Source organism: Nelumbo nucifera, chromosome 3 (genome assembly GCF_055504915.1).
Source record: "Nelumbo nucifera cultivar China Antique chromosome 3, China Antique-T2T, whole genome shotgun sequence".
Lineage (NCBI taxonomy): Eukaryota > Viridiplantae > Streptophyta > Magnoliopsida > Proteales > Nelumbonaceae > Nelumbo > Nelumbo nucifera.
In genome coordinates this window covers 50,233,286-50,250,907 of record NC_142651.1, presented here as the reverse complement: position 1 = coordinate 50,250,907, position 17,622 = coordinate 50,233,286, and the positions used below count along the sequence as shown (strand labels likewise).

The window sequence follows — 17,622 nt, the reverse complement described above, 5'->3', positions numbered from 1 at the left end:
CATGTCAATCATTTGAGAATAGTTCCAAGGATATAAACCTTCATCAGTCGTTTGTGAAGAGAAGCAAGTGCAAGTTCACTACTAGGCAGATTGAGTACATCATCCATGTAATCTTAGCAACATGGGTGGCAGTTGATCAAGACAAGATTCAGTGTATCTTAAATTGGCCCAGGCCCAAAACTGTTAAGGGGTTAGGGTTTTTTTGGGCCTAACAGGATACTATCGGAAATTCTTTAAGGGTAATGGGGGAATAACACAACCTCCAACTTAGTTGCTAAAGAAGGGCTAGTGGCAATAGAATGAACTAGCAGAATCGGCATTCAATAAACTCAAGGAGGCCATGACTACAACTCCAGTTTTAGCTCTCCAGGACTTCTCACAGTTGTTTGAGGTGGAAACAGATTCTAGTGGTATAGGGGTTGGGGCAGAAGGCCCATTACTTTAGCAAGGCTCTTCAGGGTAAGAACCTATATATACACTTCCTTCTATGACAAGGAGTTACTTGCAGTTGTCTTGGCTGTACAGAAATGGTGCCCATATCTCTTAGGGAGTAAATCCTAGATCCAAACCGATCGCCGAAGCCTCGGGTCCTGTTACAACAGAAACTACACACTCCTACCCAACAGAGACTTATTGGGAAATTAATGGGCTATGATTTCAAAATATGCTGCAGGAGGGGAAGAGAAAGCATAGAGGCAGATTCTCTGTCTAGAAGGGATGACATGGAGTTGCTGGAAGTTACTTGACCCGTTCGAACATGGATAGAAGAGCTTAAACAAGAAGTAGCAGAAAACCCAGAGATGCAGTCATTGTTGCAAGTAGTCTACAATGGGCCTAATTCTGGGCCGAAAAATATGAATACAGGAACGGATTCTTACGGTGCAAGGGCTGCATAATGCTGAGCTCAGCTTCCAGATTTAGGCAGAGGTTATTTGAAGAAGCCCATTCAGCTCCTTCAGGGCCTCATGGGGGTCATTCTGGGTTCTACGATACCATGCACAGGTTAAGGAGAATATGCTACTGGAAGGGATATCGGAAGGAGGTGAAATCTCACCCGGTGAGGGAGTGTAAGGTGTGTCAACAAAACAAATAAGAAAATGTACCAACCCCGGGTCCGGAGTTATTGCAACCATTACCCATTTCTCGAGAGGGTGTGGGCCGATATTTCTATGGATTTTATAGAAGATTTGCTCCTTTCCCACCCAAAAAAAAAGAAAAGTCATTCTTATGGTAGTGGACAGGATAACTTAAGTATGGACATTTCCTGTCCTTAACCACCCTTACACAACTCAGGAGATGTTACTTTACAAGCCTCTTCTAGGAGTTGTTCAGCTAGAGCTAGTATATGGGTTATACCCCCAACACTATTGACCTACAATCCGAGAACCACCAAGGTGCAGTCAGTAGATGAAGAGTTGAAGGGCAGAGAGGACATGTTAGCAGAATTAAAAACCAACTTGCTGTTAAGAAGTGGGTGATTGGGTGTACCTCCGCCTCCAACCATATAGGCAAGGCAAGCAGCATAGCTGCTAAGAAGTCCCAAAAAACTTTCTGCTAGGTTTTTCTTTTTGGGTAAATTACAAAAATCTCCCTGTACTATGGGGTTTGTGATAAAGACCCCCTTATACTATGACCGTGACCGTGAAACAAAAACCCTCTTCGGTTGAAGTCCACTGTTTTACAATATTTTTTAATCTCTATATTATCCTAATAACTATTTGGACAATTGGGAGAAAATACTGTTCATCTTCTCATGATACACTAACAGCACCTCAGATAGATTCCTTCCCCTTCCTCTCTCCCCAGATCTCTCTTCTTCCCCTTCCCCTTTCTCTCCTCCCCTTTCTTCTTCCCACTTTCCTCTGTTTTCCGTTCCTCTCAGCTATAGCCGTCACAACTCCTTGCTGTGTCTAATTCGGTTGTTGAAATACCTCCCTTCCTGTGACAACACCTTCCAACCCTATTTCATCAAAACCCAATTTCAATTATATCACTAACAGCAGCAGAGGAAGCAGCAATCAAGACGATGGTGGCGACAGAAAAACCATCTTACCGACTATGTCTGAAATCATGGAATCCTCAAAGACCCAGAACCTTAACCTCCAGCTCCAAACACTGGGACCCTTATTCAGAATTACAGCCATCAACTTGGAAACCAAGAGAGAGCTTGGCAGGGCAAAAGGACTCATAAGACTCTGGTTGGGAGGGAAAATTCTTCACTTGGACTCCATTAGACTGGGCAGAGAGACACTCAGCATGGAGAGATCAACATACGGCATTGGTTTGCTTATTGGAGTTGTTGCGGTCCGGTTTGGCTACGATTGCGGTTGCAGAACAGAAGAACTTCTTGCCATCAATGACACAAATCTCTACCATTCCAGGTTCTTAGTTGTTGATAATACCTCAATTCCTTGTCTCTATCTTCACTTCTTCTCTTTGCCATTAGGATTTTTTTATTTAGATTATTTATTTGTTTTATTCTTAATATCATCTTGTTAGATTCTACAAACGAATTAGGTTCAAGGCTGTACACGAAGTAACTGGTTCCTCCATGGGAGACCTCGCCCACATGCTTGTCTGGGGAGGCAAGGGGGCTCGAATGGACGCAGATATTGAAGAGCTTTTGATAAAATGGGGAACCAGATTTAAAGCACGTAGTTAAGTTGTCCGCTACACCCTGTGTCCATATAGGTTAATCGACTTTATTGAATGCTCATAGCCTTGTGACTGCCTTCTCTTTCTTACCAATGATCAAGCAAGTTGTTCATTCTCCCTCCTCTGTGTTGTGTGCTGTAAAGACTAAAGGGTTTGGGGTTCAGTTTGTCATGTCTTCCGATCAAATCTTCTGGTCTTCGGAAGAACATTAATGAACTGATTTATTTCCCTCCAGACTCCACACTTCGAAAACAGAATTATTTCCTGATTCCATTGTCTGGGACCATTTCTTCTATGAAGCAGAATTCAACAAAAAGCGGACATTTAGCGTGAACTGGTTTATTTCCTTACTCAATTAACATTTGTACTTGTTAGTTTTTTGTTTTTATAGGCCTTTCATTCATATTAGGGAACGATGTGGAACAAAACTGATTTAACTGAGAAGAAGCCAGGTAACAATGAATCGGGATTTATCTATCATTTCATGGTTAGCTGAGCTTGGGACTCGACTCGAGTGTTTAAACTGGAAATAATTCTTGAATCAGATAAATATTCCAAGTCCTATTTGCTGACAAAGATATAATCCACCAGTCTGTTGGTAAGGAAACTTTGAGGCCTGGGAGCAGGCCTTGCAGTCTGTTTTCAACAGAGGAAAGCGGCACAAAGAACAGTATGACTAAATTCCAGACCGGCACAAAGAACACAAATATGCATTATTTGCGCGTGGAGTGCAAGAAACTGATGAAACACAAATAAGAAAGAGCATTAGAAATATAAAAGAGCTTGATTTCCGGGATTCGAGAGAACAAACCACATGTTTGTTGGCCTCGAACTTTTCTCTGAGGTCGGATGCCTGAAATTGAAAATTGTAGAAAGAGTTAAAAAATAATTTGTGGGAAATCTGAACAAAATCCAAACTGCGTAACGTAGATAAACAAATTCTGAAATTAAAAAATGAGAGGGATGGATTTCTTATGGTTGTGGGAGAACGTGATGAAGATCGTAGTGTAGGTAAAGAGATGGAGCAAAGGTGTGGTAATGAGGCATCATGGATGGCGAGAGGGGAAGAAATGCTCTTACATCTTGGTAGAAGAGATAGCGATGGCGGCCCAGTTGAGAGTGTCTTTGAGAGCCCTTTTGTAGAGGATCCTCACCCACTCCTTGAAGCACTCATGCCAGGAGGAACGGAAAATAGAGAAAAGCGGGAAGAAGAAAGGGGAGGAGAGAAAGGGGAAGGGGAAATACAGAGATCGGGGAAGAGAGAGAGAAATGTGAAGGAAACTGAGGTACGTGAGGTCGGAAAGATGAACAGCTCCCAATTGTCCGAATAGTTATTAGTATGGGGATTAAAAATTATTATAATAACGAATTTCAACGGAAAGAAGGAGTCTTTTTCTCACGTTTAGAGTGCTTCCTCGAATTGGACCAGTGGCTTATAAATTAGACTTGCATAAGGGAACACGAATTCATCGGGCTTATAAAAGTACTTCCGTAGAAGCATTTTATAAAAATACTTTTGTAAAAGTTCTTTCATAAAAGTGGTTTTCTAAAAGTGTTTCCATAAAAGTGTTTTTGTAAAAGTGCTTTCATAAAAGTACTTCCATAAAAGTTTTTTTGTAAAAGTGATTTCATAAAAATGCTTTCGTGTAAAAGTAATTTTATAAAAGTATTTTTGTAAAAGTGCTTTTATTAAAGTGATTTTGTAAAAATACTTTTATAAAACTACTTCTGTAAAACTGCTTTCATAAAAGTATTTTTGTAAAATATTTTTTTAAAAGTGTTTTCGTAAAAATATTTTTCATAAAATTACTTTTATAAAAATGCTTTTGTTTTCAATTTTGATTGATTTCAAATTGGACAAGGGTTTGGCCTCATGATTGGATTATCGAAAATTTGGTTTAAGTCTATTTCAAACCAATAACAATATGGACCAATTAATTTTGGATCCAAATTATTTTGGATTGGCCCAATTCAATAATTATAATGAACCGTCCAAATCCGATTTGATAAGGTTTGGATCGGATTGGATCCAAACCAAAACTGGTCAATTGACACCCCTACGGGTAAGTACATCTATCCTTGTTCTTTTGACATAAGGGTAAGTGAGCAAATTTCCTAAAGGTTCAGTTTGGAAGGAGTATAAGTACAAATATGTACAGTGCAAATACATACAAAATAACACAAAATATAGGGTTTTGCACTCTACATATTTGTATTTGTACTCCTTCCAAACTGAGCCAAAAGACCCCCCCTTTTTTTTTTTTTGGTTATGGCAGGACCATTTTAGTCCTACACAATTTGGCCAATTTCCTCCCCTCCATGGGTAACTTGGACAAAATCATTACTTTTATTATAATTTATATTTTTTATTAAATTTTGGAGAAAATTAAATCTTAAATTATTTATTTAATTTTTTACAATTATAACTCTATTTGAATTTTTATAATAATAATGTTCAATTTTTTAGTCCAAAACAGTCCAAAAGTGGTCAAATTGTCAAACCAGACACCTATACACTTTCATATTGGTGCATATCAGGTCGATACACACGACTCATGGGATATATACCCATTAGGGGCATAGCTAGTATCTATGACCATGGATGTTGATACAATACACCATATATTAATCCTTGGGGATAATGGTCCTTTCTGCTGTATGCAGCCATCTGGAAATCTTCAAACTAATGCTGCTATCGGGTCTAAATTGATACCTCCATTGTTGAAAATAAACTTTGATCGAACTTTTAGTACTAATTACTCTGGATTAGGGATGGTTGGACCATTTTTTGGTGGTTGAACAATATGTATCCACTCAAAATTCCATAAATGCACTGATAGGTCAAGATTCTAACCTGGAGCTCAATGATGATGCACCTATAGATCTATGCACATGAACACTTTTATGTATGGAACCTGAACTGATTACAGAACTCCAGTTCAGTTGAAAATATGATGACCTTTTTTCCTTTTGATGGTTTGAGACATCAACTGAATGGACAAAATGAATAACAATATCTGGAGATAGTAGCTCTATGAAATTAGTGCATCATTTGGAAAAGACAACATTCACCCTTCATGAACAAAAATAGCGAGAACTTTTGCAATACTAGGGGAGAAAGTTTATGCATCATATAGAGACCAAGGACGTTTCCCTTTGATAAATTACATTACAGGTGGCAAGGGGAAGACAAGAAACAGCCTTACTCCTCCAAGGTAGAAAGATCATCATGCCCACACCATGAAGTCATCCAACAACTGAATGGACTCTAATGGAACTATGCGGCCAATGAGTAAGATGCCGTGGAATAGATGGAGGGATACCAAAGAGAACCCATCCAAGCCAGTAGCTATACGAGAAGTGATTACTCAGAATGTGTTAACAAGAACAAGAAACCTGAATTCTCGTGAATTAATGGTGGTGGTTCAATGTCAGAGATGTTAAACTGTTGCATTGACTTTGTTGTGTCATCAACCGAAAAAGGGTATGCTGCACCATGAGTAACACAAAAGGGAGATTAGCAAATACCAGTAATCATATTTTCAAAACATCTATTGAAGGCAGGAGAACATGCTGAAATGGCTAATCTTGTACTTACCTTGAATCATCATCCAATAAAAAAGAGTTTCTGACAGCATTGTTGGAATCTTCAGTCATCAACACCCTCATGTTGGATATAACCAGTCAGAGACATCCCATTGGATAACTGACCATGGTTGCGCACTGTGAGCTCTTGCCACTGAGGACTTGAATATTTTCATACCTCATTATAATGAAGATGATGATCCAAACCTAGTTTGTATAATGGCATCCATAATAACTTTACATCTGAGGATACACTATGCATGCCATACTTGTAATCCCGGCACATCGTGCTAATCCTGTACAATTGCTGTATACTGAGCACCTCTTGTTGGCAAATAAAAGCTTGTTGAGATCCAAGAAAAAGCACAGGCCATGAGGAACAAATTTCTTTCAAATCCTCAAGAAAGGTCATTCACTGGACACATATCATGGCTTATTTCATCCGATATTTTGTTTGGATTTTGATGTATGACCTGAAACATGGCAAAGTAGCACATATCAAAAGAATTTTAATATCTTACCAACTTTGGGACCCAAAGGGTAATTTTTCCTTGTTTTAAATGTTTAATTTTATCTTTCCTCTGCAATATGAGGAATCATCTTTCTAATGTGACAAACCACTTGTGCCACTTTTCAGTATGCTAAGGTCTGTAATAAAAGTTGTGGTAGGCAACAAGCAATAGACAGAAAATACACTGTCTGATATGCTTCAGCTCATCCCAAGCTGGACCAACCACATCAGTTGCCTTATAGCATCAGTCTTCTAGCTCAGCTAAACCTGCCTTAACATATTGACCATTTCTAAAGGAGCAGCACTCTCACCTTAATAAAAGGCCAAGCAAAAAAGGATATCATTATAAGAGTCAATAATCATATTAAGTATAAAAGCACTAAACATGAAGGAAATGGGTATAGACATCATAGCTGTTGAATAACTGTACGTTGATGAAAGAAAATATGTATGAAAACCTTATGGACTAAAAATAATAAGGGAACCAGAAAATCACGAGGTATGTTAACCAATTTACTTAAAACAAAATGATGAGGCCCCAATTAAGAGTTCAATTAAATGACAAAAAATTCAGAGAAAAAGTAGCAGATTTGGCCAGTTAGGTAATCATGACAACTAGTAATTTGAGCATTTTGAACCATTTGAGAATGTAGGATCTCATAGACTACGCCATTTTTCAAAACATCCTTCCCAAGTGGCTTTACATTCAGAAAAGAAAAAGAAAAATGAAGAGAAGAATGGATATTCAAGAAACTTTACTAACATAATTTACTTTTGATGTATTCAAGAAATGTCCAAGGCTCTTCACAATTCCTCGCCAGTGAGTAATCAGAACTTGTTGAGTTGCTGCATTTGCAAGAGAACGGGATTATCCCTTAAAAAAGCTTGCTCTAGAGGTTTTTGGTGCCTGCATTGTCCAATCCATGAATTGAAAGAACATATTATGATAGCAAGGATAGCAGGAAAACCACTATTTTAAGTGTCAATTAACAGAGCTGGATACCTGGATGCTCAACCCAAGCAATAGAGAAATTTCTTTCTTTAGATTTTTTGGATCATGTATATTTTCTACATATGCTGTGAGTTGCTGTTTGAAAAGTAAAGGAGGATATTTAGCTTCAAATTGGTACAAGGTGTCCGCGCCACTAGCCAACCTGACATTGACAGAAGAAAGATTAACACCTTGTGGAGTCCCCAAAAACTCTTAAGAACAATTATTTACATTAGAAGATATAGGCATAAAACCATAAAAAAACCCTTTGATACAAAATGAAATTCCTGTTTACTTGAATCATCATTCAAAACAAGGTAGCTGATGATGATCGACGGTGTTGTGGAGCCATACCATCTGCACTGCTTGCTTTAAGTGTTCACTGGAGTAGTAGTAACAAAGTTGATGAGTTGGACAACCAGTAGACTAGCATATCATTGTTACCCTGGGTCTTTAATAGTTAATACATAGAGCAGGTTTAAGTTACGAAAAGGTATGTTTCATGTTCATAAAATAAAAAAGGAAAAAAGAACTATAAAAACCTATAAACAACCATAGAAGATTGGATGGTTCAAACCTCAATAGCATGTGCAATTGTCTGAATAATCTGGTCAAAAAAAAAAAAGCTAGTCCGATCAACTTCGAAAGAAGGCATTTGTATATGATACATGTGAAAATTGGCCTTCTCCAACTGAAGTCTTGGTGCTGAGCAATACACCTTCTGAGCAAGTCTTTGTTCTCCTGCCGTTTCTCATTGAGTGACTTTTGTGGTTGTAAAAGTTCCCATGGTGTTGATAATGAACTGTGAATATCCTATAATATTTCACAGATGAAAATGAAAATATGAGCAAAAGAAAATTTGGATGAATAATCTGAAAATATGATAATCCTGAAAAAATTTCAACTTACAAAAGCAGTCTTGTGATCAACCCCCACAATATGGCCACTATCAGTACTACTCTGTCAATCAATAGAGAATAAAAATATCACCTAAAATATCCATGAGGTGAAAAGCTCTACTTCATGGTTTGCAAAATGGTTCTCTGTTAGGAATACCTGGCTAATTGATTTAGAGCATCCTGAGAGGAACTTGTTATTGGGTGCCATGGAAAGAGCTTTCTGGTGGAGAACTCGATTTTCTGACACCAAGTTGGTAAGTTTCTCTTTGAGCCTAATTACAAAAGAATAGGCATTCCGTTAAATGATAACAATTCACATAAAATGGATGTCATCTTAGTAGGTGGCATTATGAATTACGTTTATTTGAGGTATGTCATCACATGTAATATTGAATCAAGGATGCATCAGTTCCAGATGCGGACAAATGATATCATTAGAAGAAAATCTCGGTAAACTAAATAATCCTGCTTAAATATGCAATATCATTTTTTTACAGATTTGGCAAACTCTTGGTAATATTTGAAGTTATTAATGTGCACAGATAAATTGGACCTTCTATATGAAATAAAGGATAATCCCAAAATTAGAAATTAAAATTGGATGTCAAAACTTATTTCATATCTACCTTGCTCCTAATGTATTATTTTCCCTGAATAAAATTTTGTTTTATACTTGACATTAGCTTTAGTTTTTGTCCTTTGTTGACGGGGCCGGATCATTGTTGTTTTATTTGTTTATGGGCCTAATTCATTAAGTTGTTATGCTCCCTTTTTATTTGGGCCCTTAGATCTTTCTTATTGGGCCTATGGGCCTCTTGTATGTTATTTCTTTTAATGCTTTATGTTGCTGACACATTTTGAGGGGCATATGTGTAATTTAACATTTAGTTACCAAAGAATATAAGTACCAGTGGGGATCTCATTAGACTTGACAGTGCTCCTCTTCTATTGATTTCAACTTCTTCTACCCTTCTTCCCCCTTGCTGTTCTAATCCTATATTGCTTATTTGTCTTTACATATTATTTTTTATTTGATTTTATTTGCCAAAACCAACTGGTTAGTATTACAGCACCCTTTCTTTAGCACTCGTAAATGATTCTTATGCAATCTTTGGACCCGGTGACTGCACAATGAATTAAAATGTATTGGTCGAACCCTTATTTGAGTCCTAGTTGTTGGAGTTTTTGGTGTGTTGGTGCTGCCCTCGATCTTCTATTAGGCAGAGTCCATTCATTCATCATGATCATATTGCTTCTTCAAAGTATGTAGATTGAATAATGCTTTGGCATATTCAACTAGGTCATTTGTCTTTTGCTTCTTTGAGGTCATTCTTTCCTTAATTATTTTAGTTTGTTTCTATGTCTAGTCTTAAGTGTGAAAGTTGTCAACTATCCAACCATTATAGAAACACTTATATTTCAAGAAATAACAGAGGCAATTCTCCTTTTGATCTTGTTCATATTGATGTGTGGGAACCATACCATGTTATTTGAATAGGTGGATACCATTATTTCTTGCTTTTTGTGGATGATTTTTCTCACTCTTGGACATACTTGATGTGTACCAAGGATAATGTTCCTCATTTGGTACAACAATTCATCAAAATGGTCTTTACCTAATTTGGTATTAGGGTCAAGGTGTTCTAATTTGACAATACTAAAGAGTATTTTGAAAAGAAAAACAATCCTCCTTAATTGAATTCTTATGACATTTTCTATTAGAGTTATTATGCCTACACTCCACAGAAAATGGAATTGTAGAGCACAAGAACAAACATATTCTTGAGGTTTCTAGGGAAAATTATACTTGGCCATCATCTTCCTCTTCGTTTTTGGGATGATTTTGTCCATACTACTATCTGTGTTATTAATAGAGTTCCTTCTCATGTTCTTCATTTTGAAACTCCGTTTAGCATTCTCCATTCTAGGGATGATGTGTTTCCATTCCACTTTGTGTCTTTGGTTGCAGTTATTGTCAGAGACAGATCTGAAGCAGTAACAGAGAGAAAGGATAGCAGATTTGTGGGAGTGTCAAAAGTGGGACTCGACATCCAAGGAAGAGATATTTATATAATAAAACGGAAAAGCACCAAGTTGTAATTATTATACAAAATAGTAGTATACATAAGAAACTAGAGTACAACAAATGTAAAAATACAAAAATAGCCTTCTCGGCTAACTCCAACTCTTTTTATCTCTACACTCCCCCTCAAACTAATGCATTGGAATAAGCATAAGTTTGTCCATGAGAAATAAATGTTGTACACGAGTCATTGCCTTCGCCAATAGATCAACAAGTTGGAGGCCAAAGGACATGTGGGGAAGAGAAATAGTGCCATGGAATCTTTTAAAGGCATGGAGAAGATCGCGAATGAAGTGGCAATCAACTTTGATGTGCTTTGTGGCTCATGGAAGATAGGGTTGGATGCGATTTTGATTGCACTGACATTATCTGCAAAGAGGGGAACAGAAGGTGGTGGCTCATGTAGAAGAGCATGAAGCCATGTAATTTCACTACATACTGATGACATAGCTCGGTATTCAGCTTCAGTGAAAGACTTTGATATTGTGGGTCGTTTCTTACATTTTCAGGAAATGAGAGAGTTGCCCAAGAAGACATACCGGCCCATAGTGGATCGTCGAGTGTCTGGGAAACTAGCCCAATCAACATTTTCATAGGAGAAGAACATGCCGTGAGATAAAGCTCCCGCAAATATCTAATGATTTGGTGAACTACAGACAAATGTGGTTGTCACGGAGACGACACAAACTGGCTCACAATTTGGACTGCATAAGATATGTTTGGCAGATTCATAGTGAGATATATTAGACTACCCACCAACTGTCGATAGAGAGTAGGATCCTCAAGAGGAGAACCATTATCCTTACTGAGTTTCAGATTAATCTCCAAGGGAGTATCAACAGTCTTGGAGTCACTGAGGTTAGCCATTCTAACAAGGTCCATTGCATATTTATGTTGGTTAACAAAATAACCATGGGAATTACGATTTACCCCTAGTCCCAAAAAGTAGGTTAAGGGACCCAAATCCTTCATCTTAAAGGATTCACTAAGAAGTCATTTCAAATCAGCCACTCCTAAATCATTTCCTATAATGATTATATCATCAACATAGAGGAAAAGAATTATCATACCTTGATTTCGATGTAGGGTAAAAAGAGAATAATCTAAGGAGCTTTGGACAAATCTAGTATCAATGATGACAAATTGGAATCTTTTAAACTAGGCCCTAGGTGCTTGTTTTAGGTCATACAAAGACTTCTTGAGACGACAAATAAGATGTGGGTCTCTACAATATCCAGGAGGAGGTTTCATGTAAACAATTTCCTTCAATTCCCCATGTAGGAATGCATTTTTCACATCCATTTGATGAATTGTTTAGTTTTTAGCTATAAAGATGGATAGAAGTTTGACGATAGTCATTTTGCTATAGGAGCAAAGGTCTCCTCATAATCTATCCCATACTCCCGTTTATAGCCCTAAGCAACAAGTCTAGCCTTGTACCTATCTAGATTCCCATTTGAGTTCAACTTCACAAAGTAAACCCAGCGGCTACCAATGAGAAAGGCTTCAGGAGGAGCTTCAACTAGATCCTAGGTGTCATTCTCAAGAAGGGCTTGAATCTCAAACCATGGCATCTTTCTAATGTGGAACTCCTACATCCTGTTGATAAGTCTTTGGGATATCTGTGGTGGATAAAATAGCAGAAAAGGAGCTATTATATGGGGAATAACCATAGCGGTCAGGAGGATGAGAAATTCTAGTAGAACGATGCTAAGTGGGTGCAGTGGGTTTAGGTGGAGGGTCAGATGAACTTACTTGAATAGTTGGAGTAACCAGATCAGCATCTAGTGGTGGAGAGGAAAGGAGGATAGGTGCTGATGTAGATCGTTATTTTCTGAAGTAAGTCTGGAGTTGCTGCAAGGGTGATGTCGATGGAAATGTCGCTTACCAAAATATAGGACATATGTCGGAAGTGTCAGAAATGTCGAGGGGAAATATTGTAAAAATTAGAGACATTGTGGAAATATTATAAAATATGTGGAAATATGCAATGATATTTTGTAAAATGATAAAAGAAGCATTAATACATATTTCTAGACTATTATCTTGTTCCCAACCATTATATAAAGCTAAGAAACTAAGATCAATAACAAATTAGTAAATGACGATTTACTGATTTATTATGCATTTTGATGTTTTTACAAGGCTATCCGATATTTTATTTTCTTATTTTTAATTCTGATTTATTATAAATTGTAATATATTTATTTCACACTAGTAAATAGAAATACATTTATTCTGATTTTTTAAATATTAAAGTTATAATGCATTATGTTTTATTTATAAATTTAATAAACTGATTCTCCTTTTGGTAGTATTAAGGTTATGATATATTCTGATTTCTTATAGAACTTAATGAATTTATTATGATTTTTAATACTAAATTATAATAATCGTGATTTAGTGTAAAATTTAATAAATTTATTCTGATTTTTTTATATTAAATGTAGAATATGATTTGTTATAAAATTTAATAAACATTTTCTGATTTTAATAAATATTTTAAAAATAATAACTAGTTAATATTTTATTACTTGAAAAAATATTTTATGTTTTATATTATAAAGTAATTAATCTATTCTTTTGTTTTTATTTTTTGTTAATTCTTTTTTATAAATATTTTATTTGAAATATTAAATAGAAATTATTAATGGAATAATTTATATTAGTATACTGCATTATATTAATATAATGTACTAATATATTATATTATTAATGTATATTAGTCGACATCCCGTTGACATAATAGGAAAAACTATCTTTATTTTTGTTATTTGGATCGATTTGGTCGGCATTTCCGAAATATAGGAAATGTTGACCGAAATAATGTTATTTTTATATTTCCATCCATTTTCATGTTGGTGAGCCTTGACATCGACATATGTCGGGAAACATTAGCGAAATGTCGCGACATTTGAAACCATGGATGTACTTGAGGAATCTGTAGAAACAAAGTTGTGAAATAAAGAGATAGAAGGGGCAGGAAGTTTAATAATATGCTCAAAGAACGATGCATGCTCAAGAAAGATAACTTTATGAGAAATCCGAATGTGGCAAGCTTCTGGATCATAACAAATAAATCCCTTATGATCAGGGCTGTAACCCACAAAAGCATACAAAGCTGCCTGTATAGTTAGCTTGGCGCATTCATGGGGTGGAAGATGAACAAAACAAACACAACCAAAAACAAGTATTGATAGGTTTGGTGGTTTGTGAAAAAGGGACTGAAAAGGAGAAGTGTTATTCATGACAGATGATGGAAGAGAGTTTGTAAGAAACATAGCAGTGCTGGCCGCCTCCACCCAAAACCAAGAGGGAACATGAGTCTTGCAAGAGGGTTCTAACCACACTCAATATGTGTCTATTCTTTCTTTATGCTATTCCATTTTGTTGATGGGTTCTAGGACAGGATTTTTGGGACTGAATCCCCTGTTGTTTCAAGTAGGTTTGAAAATCCCCATCAAAGTACTCTCCCCCGAATTTAACCACAGGACACATGTCTTGCCCTAAAACTGGGTAGCAACATAAGCATGAAATAGTTTTAATGTAGGGTAAACTTCGGATTTCTTGCAAAGAAAATAAATACACGTAAAACAAGTGCAATCATCAATAAAAGTCGCAAAGTACTTGTATCCTAATCTGGAAGTAACTGGAGACGACCAAACATCACTATGTATCAAATAAAAGTGAACTGTTGCAAACTCGAATAAGAAAGAAATGGTAAAATATGACTTTTTCTCAAATAAGTAGTGCATGATTTATTAACATTTTAAGTGAAGCAGTAGAAATTTGTAAACTACCAGAAGCAAACAAATAATCAAGTTTCTTAGGAAATGGGTGACCAAGGCGTCTATGCCCTAAGTTCCAGTCATTGTTACAACTAAAGAATTGAAAATCAGAAATAGTAGAAAGTAAACAGGAAGTAGAAACAAAATCAACTTTCTTCTCAAACTCCAAAGCAAATAGTCAACCCAGACTAAGCCTCTTCCCCTTCACCTCCCCAGTTTGTTGCTCCTATATCAAACAACCATTAGAGGAAAATAAAGGAGTGTTACCATCTTCTACAAGTTGGGCAATAGAAATCAAATTGGTGGTTAATTTGGGTATAAATAAGGTCTTGGGTAGGTGAAAGTAAGAGGACTTAGAAGTAGATAAGTGTAAGTCACCACAAACAAGTATATCTAATTTTTCACCATTTGTAGTGACAATATGTCCATTAGAGAGATGGGGTTTAGGAGACTGACCAAAGGAGGGCCCTGTCATGTGGTTAGAGGCACTAGAATCTATGATCCAAAGGTGGTTTGATGAAGGGAAGAAGGTAGGAGACTTACCAAATAAACCAATAGAAGAGAAGACGGAAGAGATAGTTGAGGACATAAGCTGCCAAATCCTTTCTTTAGACATACCATTGGAATTATCATTCTGTGATGCCACCGAAGTAATAGAGGATGAGGCATTTGAAGTCTCTCTGAAAGTCTGATAGGCTTTATAAGACCCTTTCTTTTGATTAGACCCACTGCCTTTTGGTGGTCAAGTAGGGCATTCTATAATGATACGACCCTGTTGCTTGCATTAAGCACATGCGTTCTTCTCGCAGTGTGAACAACATGTCCAAATTCTATGCACTCATAGCACTGGATTCAGGAACAATAGTATTGCAAGAAAAACATCTTTGTTAGGATCCTTCCTGCCATCAATAGTATTTTTTGTAACTAACCTGGTTTCTTCTCTCAATATCTTCCCAAGTAATAGTATCTAGGTCTGGAAGAGTCTCTCAGGTGAGAATATCAGACCTAATAGCTTCAAAATCAGGTCTAAGATGCATTAAGAAATGCATAATTTTTCTTCTATCAAAGTGAGCCTTCATGAACTTCACACAACAATCTAAAGGATTTTTACCCATGTGTACTAATTCGAACTCAGTCCAAAGGTTAATGAATCCAGCATAGTATTCTTGAACTTTTCTCTCCCCTTAATGGTATGAAAATATGCTGACTTCTATCTGATATTGTCTAGAGAGGTTTAATTGTGGATATACCTTCTCAAGGTACTGATACATCTCATAAGCAGTTCGGTATCCTCTCATAGGGATGGCCATGTCAACTTCAACAGATTCGAGAATCCATGATGCAGTATTTGCATTGTCAATCTTCCATTGGTTTAGGGCTTTAATGTCTGAGTCATCAGGTTTGGGTGCAGTTCCATCTAAATACCCCCAAAGACCTTTAGCTTCAACATGAAACTAAAAGTTGAACTTCCACAAGGCATGGTTCAATCCATTAAATTTGATTGGAAGGACATCCATTCTTTCTGAAGCCATTAATAGTGAAACAACAGTGCTGATTTTCGGAAACAATATCAGGATTCAAAACAGAGAGAAAGAGAATGGAGTACCTTTCACTAGAGTGCCCAAACCAAGAGAGGGATCAAAACCCTTCTTAACCAATCTGAATCCAACCAGGCTGAAAGAGAACACAAGGACTCTTCTGATGTCTCCAAGTACACAGGTCTAAGGAAAAGAATAAACTTGGTGGCACAAACTCCGAGGTTTCAGGTCTGTCCATGACTGATCGAAACAGCCTTAAGAAGAGATATTCAGGGGCATAAAAAGGGGTTCCCAAGTGATGATAGGACGACCCTTAGATGCCAAGTAAAGCAGAGAGCAAAAGGCAACTCAGCAGATCAATTAATGACCTACTCTGGTACCATGTCAGAGACAGATCTGAAACAGTAACAGAGAGAAAGGATAGCAGATTTGTGGGTGTGTCAAAAGTGAGACTCGACACCCAAGGAAGAGATATTTATATTAAAAGAAGGGAAAAGACCAAACTTTCCTTAGTATACAAAACAGTAGTATACATAAGAAACAGGAGTACAACAAATGTAAAAATACAAAAATATCCTTCTCGGGTAACTCTAACTCTTTTTATCTCTACAGTTATTTTGTCCATTTTCTTGACCCTCACCAATCTAAGTTTGACCCTAAATCCAATAGATGTGTATATTTGAGTTCTGGATCTGATAAAAAGGGGTATTGCTTCTTTTAACCTATTACTAGGAGGTTTAATTGTTTCCAAGGATGTTGCATTATTTTTTTTGAGTCTACTCCATTATTTTTTGGTGATCTACATAGGGGGAGACCACACATTTACCATCTCTAAGCGTGCTATTTCTCTTCCTTCTTCTGTTCCTGAGCCCTCTATTTTCTCTTCTACTTGCGAGTTGCTGGTCTAACAACAAAGGATGAATATAACTTTAACTTCCTTTGAAAATGCAAGTTCAAGCATCCTATTAATCACATTTCTTCTGAGCTCTGATCCTCCTGCCATTTCTGAGGTACATACTAGTTCTAACCTAGAACCTCCTCAGTTACATGTTAGTCCTTCTGACCTTGATCTTACTAATGGCTTTTGCAAGGATAAGCGCCATCATACTATTGCTCATAGTACTACTTATCATATTTCTTATGATCATTTGTCCACTACATATAAGTCTTTTCTTGCATTTGTTGCATCTGTTTTCAGCAAAAGGAATGTAGCTAAAGCAATAGATCAAACCTAAGTGGAGAGCAGCTATACAGGCAGAGATTGAGGCCTTTCTAAAAAATGAGACATGGAACATTGTTCAATTGCCAAAGGGGGAAAACACCTGTTGATTGTACTTGGGTGTTCATAGTGAAGCACAAGGCATATGGCACCATAGAAAGGTACAAGACAATGCTTGGAGATAAAATCTATACCCAATCCTATGGGATTGACTATGAGGGAACTTTTTAACCTATTTCTAAGATAATGTACTCTTATCTCTTGTGGCCCATTATTCTTAGCCTTTCTATCAATTAGAAATATAAATTGCATTCCTTATTCATGATGATCTTCATGAGAAAGTATAAGTATAG

The 17,622-nt window shown here is 36.8% G+C and overlaps 1 protein-coding gene and 1 long non-coding RNA gene across 4 annotated transcripts in view; one reads left to right on the top strand and one right to left on the bottom strand.

Moving 5' to 3' along the window:
- LOC104589623 (myosin-9-like) overlaps positions 1–17,622 on the bottom strand; it is a 165,229-nt gene that overhangs the window by 1,090 nt on the left and 146,517 nt on the right. For all 3 annotated transcript variants that reach the window (XM_019196369.2, XM_019196370.2, XM_019196371.2), the window contains 9 exons: positions 8,799–8,913; positions 8,652–8,702; positions 8,320–8,555; positions 8,038–8,193; positions 7,755–7,905; positions 7,515–7,658; positions 6,254–6,713; positions 3,736–6,144; positions 3,467–3,508 (listed from right to left, as the gene is read on the bottom strand). In XM_019196369.2, coding sequence (XP_019051914.1) covers positions 8,378–8,555; positions 8,652–8,702; positions 8,799–8,913 — 344 coding nt within the window. In that variant the 3' untranslated portion in view covers positions 3,467–3,508; positions 3,736–6,144; positions 6,254–6,713; ... (2 more) ...; positions 8,038–8,193; positions 8,320–8,377. The remainder of the gene's footprint in view (positions 1–3,466; positions 3,509–3,735; positions 6,145–6,253; positions 6,714–7,514; positions 7,659–7,754; positions 7,906–8,037; positions 8,194–8,319; positions 8,556–8,651; positions 8,703–8,798; positions 8,914–17,622) is intronic.
- LOC104589622 (uncharacterized) lies at positions 25–3,135 on the top strand. The gene is made up of 2 exons (XR_016083786.1): positions 25–2,381; positions 2,500–3,135. It is a non-coding gene; the product is annotated as an uncharacterized LOC104589622 (long non-coding RNA).